We start from the raw sequence: 15,462 nt of genomic DNA, 5'->3' as shown, positions 1-15,462 counted from the left end.
ACAATTGCTAATAACCGTTTTGATCCCGCTAAAAAGGCTTATATTTGCAGATGCCATGGAAAGGAATCCAATTACAAGTAATTCTTATTGGCAGTGTTAAAACTTGGATATTTTGTTGCACTTAAGCGTCCAGATTATTGGTATTTAGAGTTTCTATATTTTAGATCTGTTATCTGGTTTGGCTTATGTAAAGGCTCACAAGCAAAGAAAACAACATGATTTTCTACAAATGTGGAGTTTTATTTTTTTTGTTAATGCTCATGGACACAGAACCACTAAAAGTTGATAATACAAGGGTTTCTTTAATCTGTACAGATAAACTACAATGAAATAGTCGATGATTCTGTTTTAACCTTCATCCAAAAACAGATTGTTTTGAGCATTATACCTGATTTTACCCCAGAACTTCACATTATATTTATCCACCGATGTCAGGGTGCTATGTGCAGATGTGTCAGGGTGCTATGTGCTTTTGCAGTATTTTGACAGAGCAAAGGTAACAGGCCATTGGGAGACAAGAGTTCAACAGTTCAACAAGAGTTCAACAGTCATGTTTTCACCTCAGACTGTGCCGCCGCCTTGTGGGATACATATGATTGTGGTTCAAGTGTGGTGACGGACTCAGGACCAGAAAGAGTTGAAGTCTTGTTGAGGTGTGATACTATGTGATTTAGGAGCTGTCTTGAGGGTACAAAATGTGGTATAGCTGGTCGTTGAAGATGCCAGTGTAGGTGCTGACAGCTCGAACTGTGTCTTCATACAGGTACCTTGATGAGGGAGGAAAGGCAAAATGTCAGAACAAAATTCGTCATTTTCAGGAACTTAATAGGAATTGTTTACTTAAAAATGACAACTTGCTAAAAATGTACTCACCCTCAGGGCATCCAAGGTGTAGATGAGTTTCTTTCTTCATTGGAACAGATTTGGAGAAATTTAGCATTACATCACTTGCTCATCAAATGGATCCTCTGTAGTGAATGGGTGCTGTCAGAATGGGAGTTCAAAAAGCTGGTAAGAAACACCCAAATAATCCACCAATATTCAAAATTACTCCAGTCCATAAATTAATATCTTGTGTAGTGAAAAAGCTGGCCAGATTTCTGGCTTAAAAAGTCCATAATCCATTATAATATTTCTTCCAGTGAAAAACTCCATCTCCTGTTGTCCTCTCACCAACATTCTTGTTTAGAACTGTTCTGGACTGTTTTTGCTTGTAAACTCTACTTGATCTGTCCATATTTCTCTCCTGATTCAGACGAAATGACTTTTTCACTGAAGAAAGCAATATTATGGATAGAGGACTCGTATTTTAGCCAGAAGCAATGGTTTGAAGTTTAAAAATGCATTGATCTTTATTATAAACACTTCTTACAAACACCTAGCTTTTCACTACACAAGACATCAATTGATGGACTGGAGTTGTGATGATTGTGGATTATTATGATGTTTTTATTAGTCGTTTGGTCTCTCATTCTGACGGCACCCATTCACTGCAGAGGATCCATGTGTGAGCAAGTGATATAATGCTAAATTTCTCCAAATCTCTTCCGATGAATAAATAAACTCGTCTACATCTTGGATGGCCTGAGTGTGAGTATATTTTCAGTAAATTTTCATTATTGGGGTGAACTATTTTGTTAAAATCTCATCATTGCCCATGTATTGCAATAGGAAGCTACACATGTGCCTGTGTCTAAAAGCCCAGAAGGGAATGTTTGTAAGTACGGACTAAGGTAATGTATAAAATTAGATTTACTTGGCTTTCTCATCCAGTTTGTAGCCCTTGATGGTCTCTACATAGCCGCTGGCAGTGTCAACACTCTGGTCATAGTAGGACTTAAGTGTGTTCACCACAGTGGCAATGGTTCCCTTTTCCTCCTCAGCCTGCCTGGGCACGCGAAAGCTCTCTGCTCCTGCAGGGGCGAGCCAACGTTTGAGGGAGTGAGACGAGTTTTAAAAAAATCATTCTTTATTTTCATGTTTCAGTGTCATTTTATGTTACTTCATTAGCAGCAAAGCATACATAATAAAAATTCAAACTAAGTATGTTTATGAATGTGTGTCTGTACATACCCAGAGCAAGGAGAGCAATGACAACTGTGATAACCAGTAGCTTGTTCATAATGGCAGGTATCTCTGAGGGATTTAGTAAAACACTGGTCAGATGACAGCAGTCCAAGTGTGAGAATATAAATGTGGCCACCAGAGGGCATTATTTTATTTTTAGTGTATGCAGTCACTTATTTAGTAATCAATAGACTATAAAAAGCATATACTGTATATGCTGTTACACTAGATTATGCTTTTACTGATGAAGCACTTTTAGTGGCATAAAACAATTTTTGATTTATTTAATCGATTATTAGTTTTCTTTGTTTTTGTAAGACAGTTACCATTTGCTCATTTAATAAAGGTAGTGAAAAAATCATAATGTTTAAGAAAACCGTATGTATATTATGTATTATATTTGCAATAACATTGAGGCGTCAAAACATACTAAATGCAGCAATATTATCTGTACAGTCCTCTATACAGACTTACGTCATGTGGGTTTTAGGCATTCAGCAGGTTTATGGATTCATAGATGCTAAACAGTCAAGAATCCTAAAATCTGTTCTAATATCTGAAAATTTTTTAATGCCCTTTAATAGAAGAGGGAAAATATGGCTGTACTCACAGTTTCTCCTCTGCGGAAAGTGTGTCAGACGGGTTAGCGGCAAAAACTCTTTGGCCTGTCTTATATATGGGTACAGATTTATTGACTTGATAACTCAAGAGCCAAAGTGCAACTGTCTCAGATAAATATTATGTGTGTGTGTGTGTTTATGTGGGGCTGTGCTTTTTGCTGGAGTTTGTTGTTAGATAAGAAAGACTAAAATGAGCTTACCTGTTAAAAAGATACGGCTCTTCACACAAATAGACATACTGATTGATCACATTAAACAAACTCACTGACTTTGATCAACTGTCTGACATTTAAGAATTAGTAAAGCTCCTGTCTGAGCTCTTAATGTGATAATACACTATGATAGAGTCTTTTATATTCTGTTCCTCATCCACCAGCAGACAGATAAGTGCTCACAGGCTCTTTTTGTCTTGTGTAAATGAACTTCAACACGTTTCCAAATAAAGTCCTAAGTCTGTTTCACCATATACACGTCAGCCTGTTGACACTACTTAAGGTTATTTTTTGCAAAAGTGTTTGTTTGTGTGTGTGTATCTAGATCTTTCTTTGTGTCTGTACAAGATGAGATGTTTTTGAGTTTGTGAAATCAATTTCTTCACCAACATAAATACACTTTATATAATTTTTTATAGGCATCTATGGTACCATGAAGAACCTTTAACATCCATGGAAACTTTCCATTGCACAAAAGGTTTTTTAATGTGGAAAAGGGTTCTTTAATTATTAAAATGTTCATCACACTTATAAAAATGTTTTTTTTTTTGTTTTGTTTTTTTACTGAAATGTTCTTTGGAGTACCCAGAATGGTTCTTCCATGGTATTTCTATGGAAACCTCCTTTTGGAACCTTTATTTTTAAGAGTGTAGGATTGTATAATAACATGGACCAGCAAGAAACAAGCCACCGGTTGGTCATTCCAGGGGACACCGTCAAGCTGATGTTTTGGAACACTGTGTTTGGTCAACCAGCTAATAACCAGCTATATTCCAAATAACAGCTACGAGCTTAAGCAGGATGTCCAGGGCAGATATCAGCTGTTTTAGTTTTAGTTTCGGTGGAAAGATTAAGGCGTTGATTAATGTGATATTGAACTAAAAAGAAACAAGGGAGTGACGATGACTTTGGCAGTAGGACAGATATCATAATGAGAAATCATAGTGAGGTTTCATTGAAACTTAGTGATGATCCAGTGAAGCAGGTTTCATGCAAACATTTTAGGTGTTTGGTTGGTTTGTTGGAAAATGTAAAAAAAATGTATAATGATAAATATTTTATATATGCACTGTACTGTATATTATTGTGTGTGTATGAGAGAGAATGAGAGAGATGTGTTATGCAATAAACCCAGTCACTCGAATGAACCTCAGCAGGTGGTTAACACTGAGAAACCGTTGAGAGCTTTGGTTTTGATTTCCACATTATCACTGTAGGTAACTCACTCTTGTTGCACATTTGAGGGCATTATTTCTTTAAAAACCATGGGCAGAGCTTCAGTCAGTTAGATCATTCTACACCTTAACATTGACACACTAGACTGCTAGGGTGCTCTTTATGGTTGCCTATGGCTTGCTTAGTTGGGGTTAAAAGATACTCAATATTCAGTAATATTATCGATTTGACTGCACTGACACTATCAGATAAGAATAAAACTTGAGCTGTATGGTGACACTATTGTCTTCTGTAGAGCTGCTTTATAGCTTAATGAAATTAATTTTATAATTGATGAATCTTACACAGTTATTGAACTGGACTAGATCAACACTGAACTCACTCAATGCTGAATAAGGACCCTATGTCTTTATAGAGCTGATTTACAGCAGAATTTGAATTTGTTAATAAATTAATAAGCTTGCATCATTGATGTTATTTACATTTACTTTTATCCAGATACTTGCAGATACTTTTACGGATACTTTTATCCAAAGCAACTTACAATTGAGGAATACAACAAGCAATTCATCATAAAGAGGCAAATAAACAGGAAGGGCTTGTAATATAAAGACATTGTTCAGGTTAGTACAAGCTAGAGAGGGAGGGATTAGGGAAAGAGAAAGCAGCTAGAGAGGGAGGGATTAGGGAAAGAGAAAGCAAAATTTTTATTATTATTATTATTTTAATACTGGGATGCAGTCAAGTGTTGATGAAAGAGATGAGTTTTCAGCTGATGCTTGAAAATTGTCAGGGATTCAGCATTTCGGATGGGGGTGGGACGATCATTCCACCAGCCGGGAACGGTGAATGAAAATGTTCTGGAAAGTGATTTTGTGCCTCTCTATGATGGTACCATGAGGCGTTGCTCACTTGTAGATCTCAGGCTTCTGAAGAGGATGTATATTTGTAAGAGTGAGTAGAAATAGGAGGGTGCTGTGCCCGTGGTTGTTCTATACGCAAGCATCAATGTCTTGAACTTGATGCAAGCCGCAACTGGTAGCCAGTGCAGGAAGATAAAGAGAGGTGTGACATGGGCCCTTTTCGGTTCGTTGAAGACCAGTCATGCTGCTGAATTCTGAATCATTTGTAGAGGTTTGATTTCACATGATGGAAGTCCAGCCAGAAGAGCATTGCAGTAGTCCAGCCTAGAGATGACAAGGGCCTGGACAAGAAGTTGTGCAGCATGCTCCATTAGGAAGGGCCTGATCTTTCTGATGTTGTGCAATGCAAACCTGCATGATCGAGCGGTTTTTGCAGTGTGGTCTTTGAAAGTCAGCTGGTCATCAAAGATTACACCAAGATTTCTGACCGAACTTGATGGCGTAATTGTTGATGAACCTAGCTGGATGGTGAAATCATGATGTAGAGTCGGTGCGGCAGGGAAGACGAGAAGCTCAGTCTTTGCCAGGTTTAGCTGTAGGTGATGTTCTTTTATCCATGCCGGGATGTCCGCCAGGCAGTCTGAGATCCGTGCAGCTAACGTTGGATCATCTGGTTGAAATGAAAGATAGAGCTGTGTGTCATCAGCATAGCAATGGTCAGAGAAACCATGTGCCTGTATAATAGGTCCCAGTGATGCAGTATATATGGAGAAGAGGAGGGGTCAAAGAACTGTTCCCCGAGGAACCCCAGTGAACAGTTGATGTGCTTTGGATACCTCCCCTCCCCAGGCCACCCTGAAAGACATACCTGTGAGATAGGATTCAAACCAGCGAAGTGGAGTCCCTGTGATGCTCAGCGATGAGAGGGTGGACAGGAGGATCTGATGATTGACAGTGTCAAAAGCAGCAGATAGATCCAGCCGAATGAGAACTGATGATTTAGTATCAGCTTTCACAATCCGCAAGGCTTCAGTGACTGACAGTAATGCAGTCTCAGATGAATGGTCACTTCTGAAACCTGACTGGTTATTGTCCAGTTGGTTATTCTGTGAAAGAAATAATGATACCTGGTTGAAAACGACTCGTTCAAGTGTTTTCGCTATGAATGGAAGGAGAGAGACAGGTTTTTTGAGCCGTGGGGTTACCCGAGCCTGCTTGAATGCAGTGGGGAAAAATGCCTGTGAGAAGAGATGTGTTGATGATATGTGTGATTGCTGGTAAGAGTGTAAGAGAGATTGCTTGGAGAAGGTGTGAGGGTATTGGGTCTAGAGGGCAGGATGGCTGGAGAGGAGAAGTTTAGATACTTCTGCCTCAGTGAGGGGGCACAAGGAGGAAAAAAGAGTTTTAGTAGTGGATGTGGTTGATTTGTGTTCCTGTGTGCATGGAGCTGAGAACTGACTGCTAATGGTTTTAGTTTTGTCTGTGAAGAAAATAGCAAAATCACCAGCTGTTAAAGATGTGGTGGAGGGGGACAGAAGAGAGAATTTAATGTTTTGAAGAGATTGCATGTGTCTGAAGCGCTGTTGATCTTGTGGAAACATGAAGATTTGGCAGTATGGACTTCAACAGAGAAAGATGAAAGCAAAGACTGATACATACTCAGGTCCGATGGATCTTTTGATTTGCGCTATTTTCTCTCTGTTGTCCTGAGTTTGGATCGATGTTCTCAAAGAACATCGGATAGCTAGAGGTTAGAATGGGTAGCATGTGCTGGCCTGGAGGAGAGAGGACATATATCGTCTAGACAAGAAGTTTAAGTGAAGCATAAAGTATTAGTTGTTGCATTCACGTCCAGAGATAAGAAAAGGGTGGGTAAGGCAAGAGAGGAAGACACTACAGAGGAAAGATGGGAGGGTGAAGAGGAGTGTAGGATTCACCTAAAAGTAACCGGTAGAGGGGTTGGTGGCACACGGGTAGTAAGATGTAGGTTAAATGTAATAAAGAAATGATCAGAGATGTGTATTGGTTTTACCAAAATGTTGTCTGCAATACAATTGCGTGTGCAAATTAAGTCAAGCTGGTTACCTGATTTGTGAGTGCTTGTGATGGTAAGCCGTTTGAAATCAAATGAAGCTAGAAGTTAGTGGAAGTCTGCAGCGTAAGGTTTCTCGCCAAAGACTACAAGTGGACTGCCATCCTCAGGGAATGAGGACAGCAGCCCATCCAGCTTCTCTATAAAGGTGCCCAGTTGACCAGGAGGGCGATAAATTACTACAACATGGAGTTTTATAGGAGCCATTACGGTAATAGCATGAGATTCAAATGAGTTATTATTGCATAGGGGGAGGGAGAGTGGGTTGAGTATTTCCAGTTGTTAGAAATGAGGAGACCAGTACCCCCACCCCACCCAACCTGACGGGGAGTGTGAGAGAAAGAGAAGTTGTTAGAGAGAGCAGCAGGGGTTGCTGAGTCTTCTGGATGAAACCAGGTCATTCAGTTATGAATTAATGAAACGCCTTTGTCCGTGTTCACTCCATCTCGAATCGCGCTCACGGAAAGCACTTGAGAAACAGTGTCTCTTCCGCGGCTCGGTAAGCTTTCAACTTGTTTTTTTTTTTTTTTTCATCGAGCAAGACACTGTATGACATTCACGTTACATGATTTGATTGATTTTTATGGGCGACAGCGCACTGCATTAAAAGAAATGAACATTCATGTTTTCATAACCAGTGGCCAAATTAAAAAACGAAACTAAAATTAAATCATCTTTGAGAGCAAGGGGGCCCCCTGGTGTTTCGGGGGCCCTACGCAGCTTGCGTACTTTGTGTATAGGGAGGATCAGCTTTGCATGGGTGTTCTGGGTTGTTGCTTACAAAGTCTCTTTGACAAGTAAGGCTTGTACTATTTAATATGTGAGTGGAATTTTCTTTCTTCTTTTTAACATCTTCATCATCATGTCCCGTTGGTAATAGTATACACTACCTCTCCTCAGTAAACTGCTGGATTTGAAGCATCATTTACGTGGGTAGTACAAACGCTGGATAAGTTATGCTCCCAGTTTTAATTATTATCATTAGTGGGATGTTCGCAAAGTATGAGCAAATATAATAGTATCATTTGTCTTACATTATTTTTAGTATTATTATTAGTAGTAGTAGTAGTAGTAGTAATAGTAGTAGTATTTGTTTTATTCACACTCTCAAAAAAGCAAAATTATTATTGCTCCTAAACTACTATATAACTATTATAAAATCTCATTACATTAAATATGACAGAAGCTACATTTCCATTAACTATAATCCAAATAACCAAAAGTGAAAATTGTATGAAACTAGTTATCAGTGACAGGCAGAGAATGAATAGCAATGGTTGCTTTCTAGCATATTCTTTGATTTCTGTTCGGTTGAATTACACATTTGTTCAGATTTTGTGAATATGTATATTAAAGAATGTAATTCTTATGTTCATGTCAGACTAGAGAGGGACTGTGCAGCTCATTATTGGTCATTACACAAGAGTGGAATGCACTTGTGAACACTGACCTTTCAGGTTTGGAATAAACCACTAAATGATATTGTTTAAATAAATACCTTATAGTATGTTAACATAAATGTACCCATGTTTTAGTTTTAGTTTTGCTATAGTACCCGTTCTAGTTAATCACACTCAAAACTTGGGTTTGCGTTTTACAGATGTTTTTATTTAGTATGAGTCTTGTTGTTTCTTTATGAGGCACAAAAAAGCATATAATTCATACTCTATTAATGCTAGACCGGATGTTATGTTTTTCCTGCACTGAACAGAACAGTATGAAATACACAGATACAGTATATACATGCAAAAAAAACTGCACCGACATGCTGGACACACAGCTGTCAGATAGTTTCAGATTTGGATCCATTATTGAAGCAATGAAATTACATTTTTGCTGGGTTGAAGGAGTCAGTGGTTGATGAGCTGCAGACTCTTAACCCTCATGAGGCAGGACAGTATCCAGCACTGGCTTGATGTTGGTAATTGCTTTGTCCAGGTGTTCTCCAACGTAGGGCCGCAGATAGTGGCCGTAAGCACCGAGAAGAGCCATGCGAGCGTTGTTCACAACAGGCTCAAGCTCAGAGGCCAGACCACTGAAAGGAGCACACAAAACATAATAGATTTACTCACATGGAATAACTGGAATGAAGGTTGTTAGAATGATATGGAATCGGTGATGCAGTAAGATGACCAGTTTGAGGCATCCCTCACCTTATAATTTTGATGGCACTTTCCACTCTTGGGCTTTTCCTAATTTCTTAAAAAATCTCCTTGGCTTGTCCTCCTGTTGGTGCGCTCTCTAGCGCTGGTTGAATGGAATCTTTGGCTTTTTCCCAAGCATTGACAAGCCTCTTAAAGAAAACTGCCTTCAGCCCCTCATATTTCTCCACTAACTCCTTGTCAGGCTCGGACCATTGCTGTGCCCACACACACGCCGACAGTACAAGAGGAAGAAAAGAGTTTTAGAATAATATAAAACATCCATGTGCCCACCTTAAACAGCATGTTTACACACATTTATTGTAAAGTTCCTGATTACTATGTGTATAAAGTCTTGTTTTTCATGGAAACGTGTAAAAAAGGATAGTTTGGACCAGATAAAGGTCTGCACAATTGTATGTGCGTCTAGTAAATCGCTGTTCCCCTTAACATGGCTTCATGCTGAGATGCCACCTACATGTCAATCATTCATGTATAGGATTAATTCAGGATAAATGAGACGGTCTCCCAGTCATCTCTATGGCAAAAAGTGTCTCAATTTCACCCTACAAAACTAAATGCAAATAACCCGGTGACTTCTGTTATTTTACTCTGTTCTGTTATTTGATGGCTTCAAATGAACTAAATCTGCCTTAAATTTCCAGTAAGGTCATAATCTTGCCAAACTGAGATGAACAGGCCTCAAGCCTTCTGTTCTAATATGTTTAATTCTTTTTTTCAGTTGTGCACCAGTTAACAAAGAGAGACAAATTTTCAAGAACTAGTTTTTACCTTGGAGTGCAAGAATGAGAGCGAATGTCAGCTTCATCTAGGAGAAGAAAAACAAAAATTTAGACGTCATATGCTTGCTGAACATGTCAGTGAATGTAAATATCACAAATTTTCAACACTTGTCATTTTTAACATGCACAAACCAAAGATTCAACTGTTTTAATGCAGCAGTTTTAATATAGTCTTTTGCATTTTAAAATAGTGATGCATTGTAAGTAATTTTATCATTAAATGTTAATGCATGCATGTATAAGAGCAACATGGTGAAGACTCACTTTACCTTGTGCTAGTGAGATTCCTGTAGAGAGAAATAATGGACTGGAGTCAACTGCAGTGGTTGCATCTGCAGTTATATTGTCTACCGTCCATCCCTATATCTGCCTGACCGATTGACCAAGCAAACATCATCATCACACACACACACACACACTCAATAACTCAAAATCAGTCACACAATCTTGCTGCATGCATACACACACACACACACATACACACGGGTGGACCTACTGTTCCTACAGGGCAACATGTACACCATGGTTTACCTACTCAAAGTCCACTGCTCCCTTTGAGTGTATTAATAAGGCATTAGAGGATACTTATGAAATCACTAATCGAGGATATTCACATGCCCTCTGTATTTGTTAGAACATTACAGATGCATTTAGGATAAATTTATACACTAAACAGGTACATTTATACAAAGAAACATAAGGTGCATTCAAGACAAGAATTACCCGTTTTCAATTACCCCCCAATTACAGGTCCAGTTTTGGCTGTAAGTGTGATATTATGTAAAGCTATATGATTGGCTTTTAAATTGTTACTGTACTGATGCCAAAACAAATTATTCAAATATAATATGGAAACTATTTACCTTTTTTATTACCTATATCTTTTCTCTACCCACTAATAGAGTGATATTAGATCTAGAAGCCAGTTCAAATTTATTTGCAGTTTTCACTGTACATATTGTTCAGAAGGAATATTTAGTTGGCTTACAGTTAATTACAGTTAATATCTGTATAGAATACATTCCTATAAACATATAAAAAAAAAATTAACCTATTCAGCACTAAATTTACTGATTGTGCTCAGACAGCTGTTTCATTTTTGAGTGCCAGAATCAATATTCCTGACTTTAATGTGCATAAACTAATGAGGGTTAAGCAAAGGCTGTCCAAAGGTTGTGAAAAACTTTCCACATGCCAAATTGACAGAAGCAGACCCTAGTGAACTTTCCACTTTGGAACATAACGTGTCTAATCTACAACCTGTGGGCCTTTTTTCTTCCTTTTTCATAATATTAATTACATTAAATTATTGGTCAAATATTTATTGTTTCCATTCATTTTACATATTTTTTTTTTGTCCTTTGTCTTCTTCTTTAACTTTTTTTTCTGTTTACTTCATCCATGCATTTCTCATGCAAGATTCAACAATCCATTTTTTGTGACATTATCCATTTTTATTAATTTAGTGTTAAAAGGAAACGTACAGAAAAATAATTGTATTATTCATTTATAATCGTCATGTACATTTGGGCATAGTGGAATTGCACTTTGTTTAGTTGTGCATCATTACAATGGCATGACTACATTGGAGGTATGATTTGGTGTATTAATTCCACAATTAAAAAAATTCTATGAGGTTTGATTGGGATTGGTCCCTATGAATTGCTCTGCTTATTGATCTTGGGATGATCTGAAGGTGGTCACTCTGCTTTTCACTCTCTCCCACAGGGAACTTGCATGGTCTTTTGCCCACTCCATGTAAGAGTCAGTTACAGGTTTGAGATGCAAACCAGCCACTATACCACCAAGATTTAGAACTTTAACCTTTGTGTCCCTGTAACAAACACACAAGCAAACAGAAGTAGAATAAAATGTAGAACAACATGTTCACACATTAAACGCATGTATGTGCATTTTATGCACACATTAAACGCATGGGTGCATTTTATGTAAGAAATGTAGCAGTGAATAAACAATATCTTTTAGCTGTGCCTGTACACTTGCTTTGCTCTTTCAAGAAGTCCAGTTGTCACGATGCACACACACGAGGAACGAGGAGACGCTGGAGAATACGTTTAACAGGACTTTATTACCACCAAGGAACCAAGGGAGACGAACACAGGAAGACGTTCAACAACGGACAGAGAACTTGGGACTGGGAACACTTTTTATACACACACAGGAGGAGGGGATGACGAGACACACCTGGGAGCAATGAAACATCAAGGGAAACACCTGGGACAAATGAACTAAACTAATCTGGACAGGAACAGGAAACTAACCAAATAAGGGCATGGGAAGGCACATGGGGAGCAGGACACACACAAAACATGGAACAGAGTCTGACACCAGTATTGTCTGGAGCAGAAGTGGGCAACGGGTTGGATGATGTCAAACACACTAAGGGGCCATAGATTTAAAGATTTAGAAATAAGTTGCATGCTAACGATGTTTCTGGTGATATTTTTAGATAAATATAAATTAATAAATAAAATATACATGCATATATAAAGACAAACAAAGAAAATCAGTCTGGACATCTGGAAGAATAAACAACTGAATTAGCTACTTGGTGGTGATAGATCTAGAATTGCTTACATGTACGTTATTACAGTCTGGTGGTAACAAGTAAACCTTAAACACATATAGTAAATGTGTACCTTTGGAGTTAATGCAGTAGAAGTAAATGCAGTGTTTTTGTCTTCAGAAGAACTATCAGCTGGATTTCTCAGATTTTATAACGTTTTTCTGAGGTTTTTGTGATGAGCTTTTCTATGGTTTAGAGTTTTCTGTGAAGAATGATATCTTGCTGCAGTAGTGCTGCATTTGAATCAATTCACATTCTGAGAAACAGGTCACACATCATTTCTGAGCAGGCACTGCCTGCTGTTTACTTAGATGAGACCAAAAACAACCAAATTTGGAGTTTGTGATATAAATATTTTTACTATAAATAATAAATGTTGGAGAAACAAATTCACAATGACATATTTTAGTAGTAGTTTTGGCAGTTTTGTTTGTGGGGTGTCCACTTGATGTATATGTATGATACACACACAATCTAAAAAAAAATCATTCTGTATGATTTATAAGCTTTCGTACCCATGGGGACCTCAATTTAGGTCCCCACAGTGACACAAGTCCCCATGAGTTGGTGTGTATTCAGGTTTAAGTCCCCACCAGTGTAGAAAATCCTGTACACACTCACACACACACATGTATACAGTACTGTGCATAAGTCTTAGGCCATTAGTATTTTTACCAACAAAAAAATGGTTCTAAGCGTTATGTCTATCTTTGTGTGTGTTTGTGTGTGTGTATGTGTATGTGTATGTGTATATATATATATACACATACACATATTATGTATATATATATATACATAATGTTTTTCTATAAATACATATTTAAATATTACTTTATAACATAAGAATGGTTCCTGTTACCAGTTGCATTTTTTCTATGACTGTTAGCATAAATGGAGGATGTTTCAACCTTGATCCACTGAGGCATTGAACAGAAAAACAAGTTTACATTTGTTGCATTTAGGCCAGAAAATTCAATAGTGGGATGTAATTCAAGGAAAAGGGGTCCACTTGATTGCTGAACTGGACAGACTGATGTTGATCATGGGAATCATTAATTCAGATCATTAACTGAGGACAAACAGTGACTTTAACCTCATGTGGTCTGATGTTAAAATCCCTTTGACCTATGATTTGCATTTAACTTTACATACTGGCCTATATATTGTATATTGATTGATCCTTTATTAATTGTTACATTGATACTGTGTCTTCATTTAAGTGTTTGAATATTGCTCTTTATTTGTTATTTTATTTGTTATAGAAATAAACTACCAAAACTGACTTAAAATTATTTCATGTAGCATATTGTTCTTATGTAGGCTGATGCAAATAATACATATTAATTCAAATAATTTATATTCAAAATAGTTCAATATTCAGTTGTTAGATTGATAATGTGAACACATTTTAAATGATCAATCTTACAAATGATGCAAAAACAAATTGGTTGTGTTTCACCGTTTATTCTTTTGAAAAAAAATCCAGAATGTATATTTAGATTTTACATTTTCCCCCACAATATTTAACAGCATCCAACAAAATTATAAACTATTTTACAGATTACACAGTTTTTGAAGATTGCAGGGAAGAAGGGTATAAGTTCATTGGTTTTCACTTTAATTGAAGGATTCAGACAGCTTCTGCTTCACCTTCTCAAACTGCTCAGTAAACCAGTTCCTGCCAAGACAAACATACCAATTCATATTAGAAAACGCTTACTGACCATTCGAAATTAAAGCAGCTTCTATGCCAGTGCAAAAACAACATGAATGTCCTAATAATACATTTCATAGATATAAAAATAAATATAACATGTAATGTTAATACATTTTTATGAAACTTCAAAAAATGTTAATTATGATAATCTTACTTGGTTTTAACTGCAAACTCGCTCTTTTCAAGCTGTTCGAAGGTGGTCTTGGTCTTCTCTGTCAGGTCCTCTGCAATCTCCTTCACCTGGGTCTGGAATTTGACAAATTGCTGCTCCAGTGTGGGCTCATCCTGGGCCTCTGTTTAAATATAATTTATGCATTGTTAATGTGGAAATCTCATGAAATGTAAATCGACTACGAATTGTTGTTTAATAGGCCTTGAGGATATTCAAGAGGTGTATACTGTGGAAGCATCAGAGGGATGATTTTACCTGTGTGTACAGCAAGCACAAGCATCAGCACGGCTGCAGCCAGGTACAGTTTCATCTTTGCAGTCTTTCCTGTAACATACAGAAAATAAAACATGACAGACAATTGTAATTTCGACCGATTTAGGGTAAAATTATTTGATGACTAGCCAGCGTAAAAAAATAAATGTAAGCCTATACATCACATCTAGAGTGTCTAGACAAGTGTTTTTCCCTTTCCCTATTAGGAACTTCGTAGCTAACTGGTTGTTAAATATTTTGAACGAAATATATTTTATATGTATCATAAGACGCATCTGCTTTAACACGAAGTTTAATTACATAGGCTACTTACGTGTTTAAGACTAGAAGACGCCCGCTTTAATAAAAATGAAAATAAACAAGATAAATACAAAACTAAATAATAACACATTATGTTTTTATGTTTCCAAGCGGGTGCTGTTTTTATATGTTAAATAACAAGAATAATTCAAAGCTGCTGAATTTAGCGATGATGGCAAACAACGACACCTAGATGTCGCCAATAGACTGCGTATTTATTTACTGAACGTTAAGACAAGAACGTTTATTCTGTTGTTTCAGTGTAAAGCTCGCTAGATTCGCTGCGTACTTCGTAAAAAGTTTGGAAAGTTATCACAACAGGAATAAATGTAAGCTGTCATACCTTTCTCGCAGTCCTCGAGAGAATTGGGTTGAGATTGTAATGCCCCACAGATGGCTTGGCCCTTTATAGCGGCACAGAGCTGACGTAGTGTGATAA

The 15,462-nt window shown here is 37.4% G+C and overlaps 2 protein-coding genes across 2 annotated transcripts; both read right to left on the bottom strand.

Annotated features, from left to right (window-relative positions):
* Nucleotides 1–219: 219 nt before the first annotated feature.
* On the bottom strand, nt 220–2,748 carry LOC107657613 (apolipoprotein C-II-like). Its single transcript, XM_016445764.1, has 4 exons — nt 2,678–2,748; nt 2,074–2,136; nt 1,757–1,913; nt 220–767 (listed from the first exon to the last, which is right to left on the bottom strand). Exons 2-4 carry the CDS (start codon nt 2,120–2,122, stop codon nt 671–673), a joined length of 303 nt encoding a protein of 100 aa, XP_016301250.1. The 5' UTR covers nt 2,123–2,136; nt 2,678–2,748; the 3' UTR covers nt 220–670.
* An 11,261-nt stretch (nt 2,749–14,009) lies between these two features.
* Nucleotides 14,010–15,462, bottom strand: LOC107657654 (apolipoprotein C-I-like). The gene is made up of 4 exons (XM_016445811.1): nt 15,367–15,462; nt 14,706–14,774; nt 14,433–14,571; nt 14,010–14,239 (listed from the first exon to the last, which is right to left on the bottom strand). The coding sequence occupies exons 2-4, from the start codon at nt 14,758–14,760 to the stop codon at nt 14,179–14,181; spliced, it is 255 nt and encodes an 84-aa protein (XP_016301297.1). The 5' UTR covers nt 14,761–14,774; nt 15,367–15,462; the 3' UTR covers nt 14,010–14,178.

The sequence above is a fragment of the Sinocyclocheilus anshuiensis genome, unplaced genomic scaffold (assembly GCF_001515605.1).
Source record: "Sinocyclocheilus anshuiensis isolate Anshui unplaced genomic scaffold, SAMN03320099.WGS_v1.1 scaffold43, whole genome shotgun sequence".
NCBI classification, from domain to species: domain Eukaryota; kingdom Metazoa; phylum Chordata; class Actinopteri; order Cypriniformes; family Cyprinidae; genus Sinocyclocheilus; species Sinocyclocheilus anshuiensis.
The sequence above is the reverse complement of the archived record's forward strand: the minus strand, read 5'-3'. Positions and strand labels throughout refer to the sequence as shown.

What these genes read in the sequence shown, in the direction of transcription:
- LOC107657613 (XM_016445764.1), bottom strand. Translation starts at nt 2,122, where the DNA reads ATGAACAAGCTACTGGTTATCACAGTTGTCATTGCTCTCCTTGCTCTG. An exon ending in CATTGCTCTCCTTGCTCTGG is followed by an intron (nt 1,914 to 2,073) that starts GTATGTACAGAC and finishes TCGCCCCTGCAG; the next exon opens with GAGCAGAGAGCTTTCGCGTG. An exon ending in AAACTGGATGAGAAAGCCAA is followed by an intron (nt 768 to 1,756) that starts GTAAATCTAATT and finishes TCCCTCATCAAG; the next exon opens with GTACCTGTATGAAGACACAG.
- LOC107657654 (XM_016445811.1), bottom strand. Translation starts at nt 14,760, where the DNA reads ATGAAACTGTACCTGGCTGCAGCCGTGCTGATGCTTGTGCTTGCTGTA. An exon ending in TGTGCTTGCTGTACACACAG is followed by an intron (nt 14,572 to 14,705) that starts GTAAAATCATCC and finishes ATATTTAAACAG; the next exon opens with AGGCCCAGGATGAGCCCACA. An exon ending in GAGTTTGCAGTTAAAACCAA is followed by an intron (nt 14,240 to 14,432) that starts GTAAGATTATCA and finishes TTGTCTTGGCAG; the next exon opens with GAACTGGTTTACTGAGCAGT.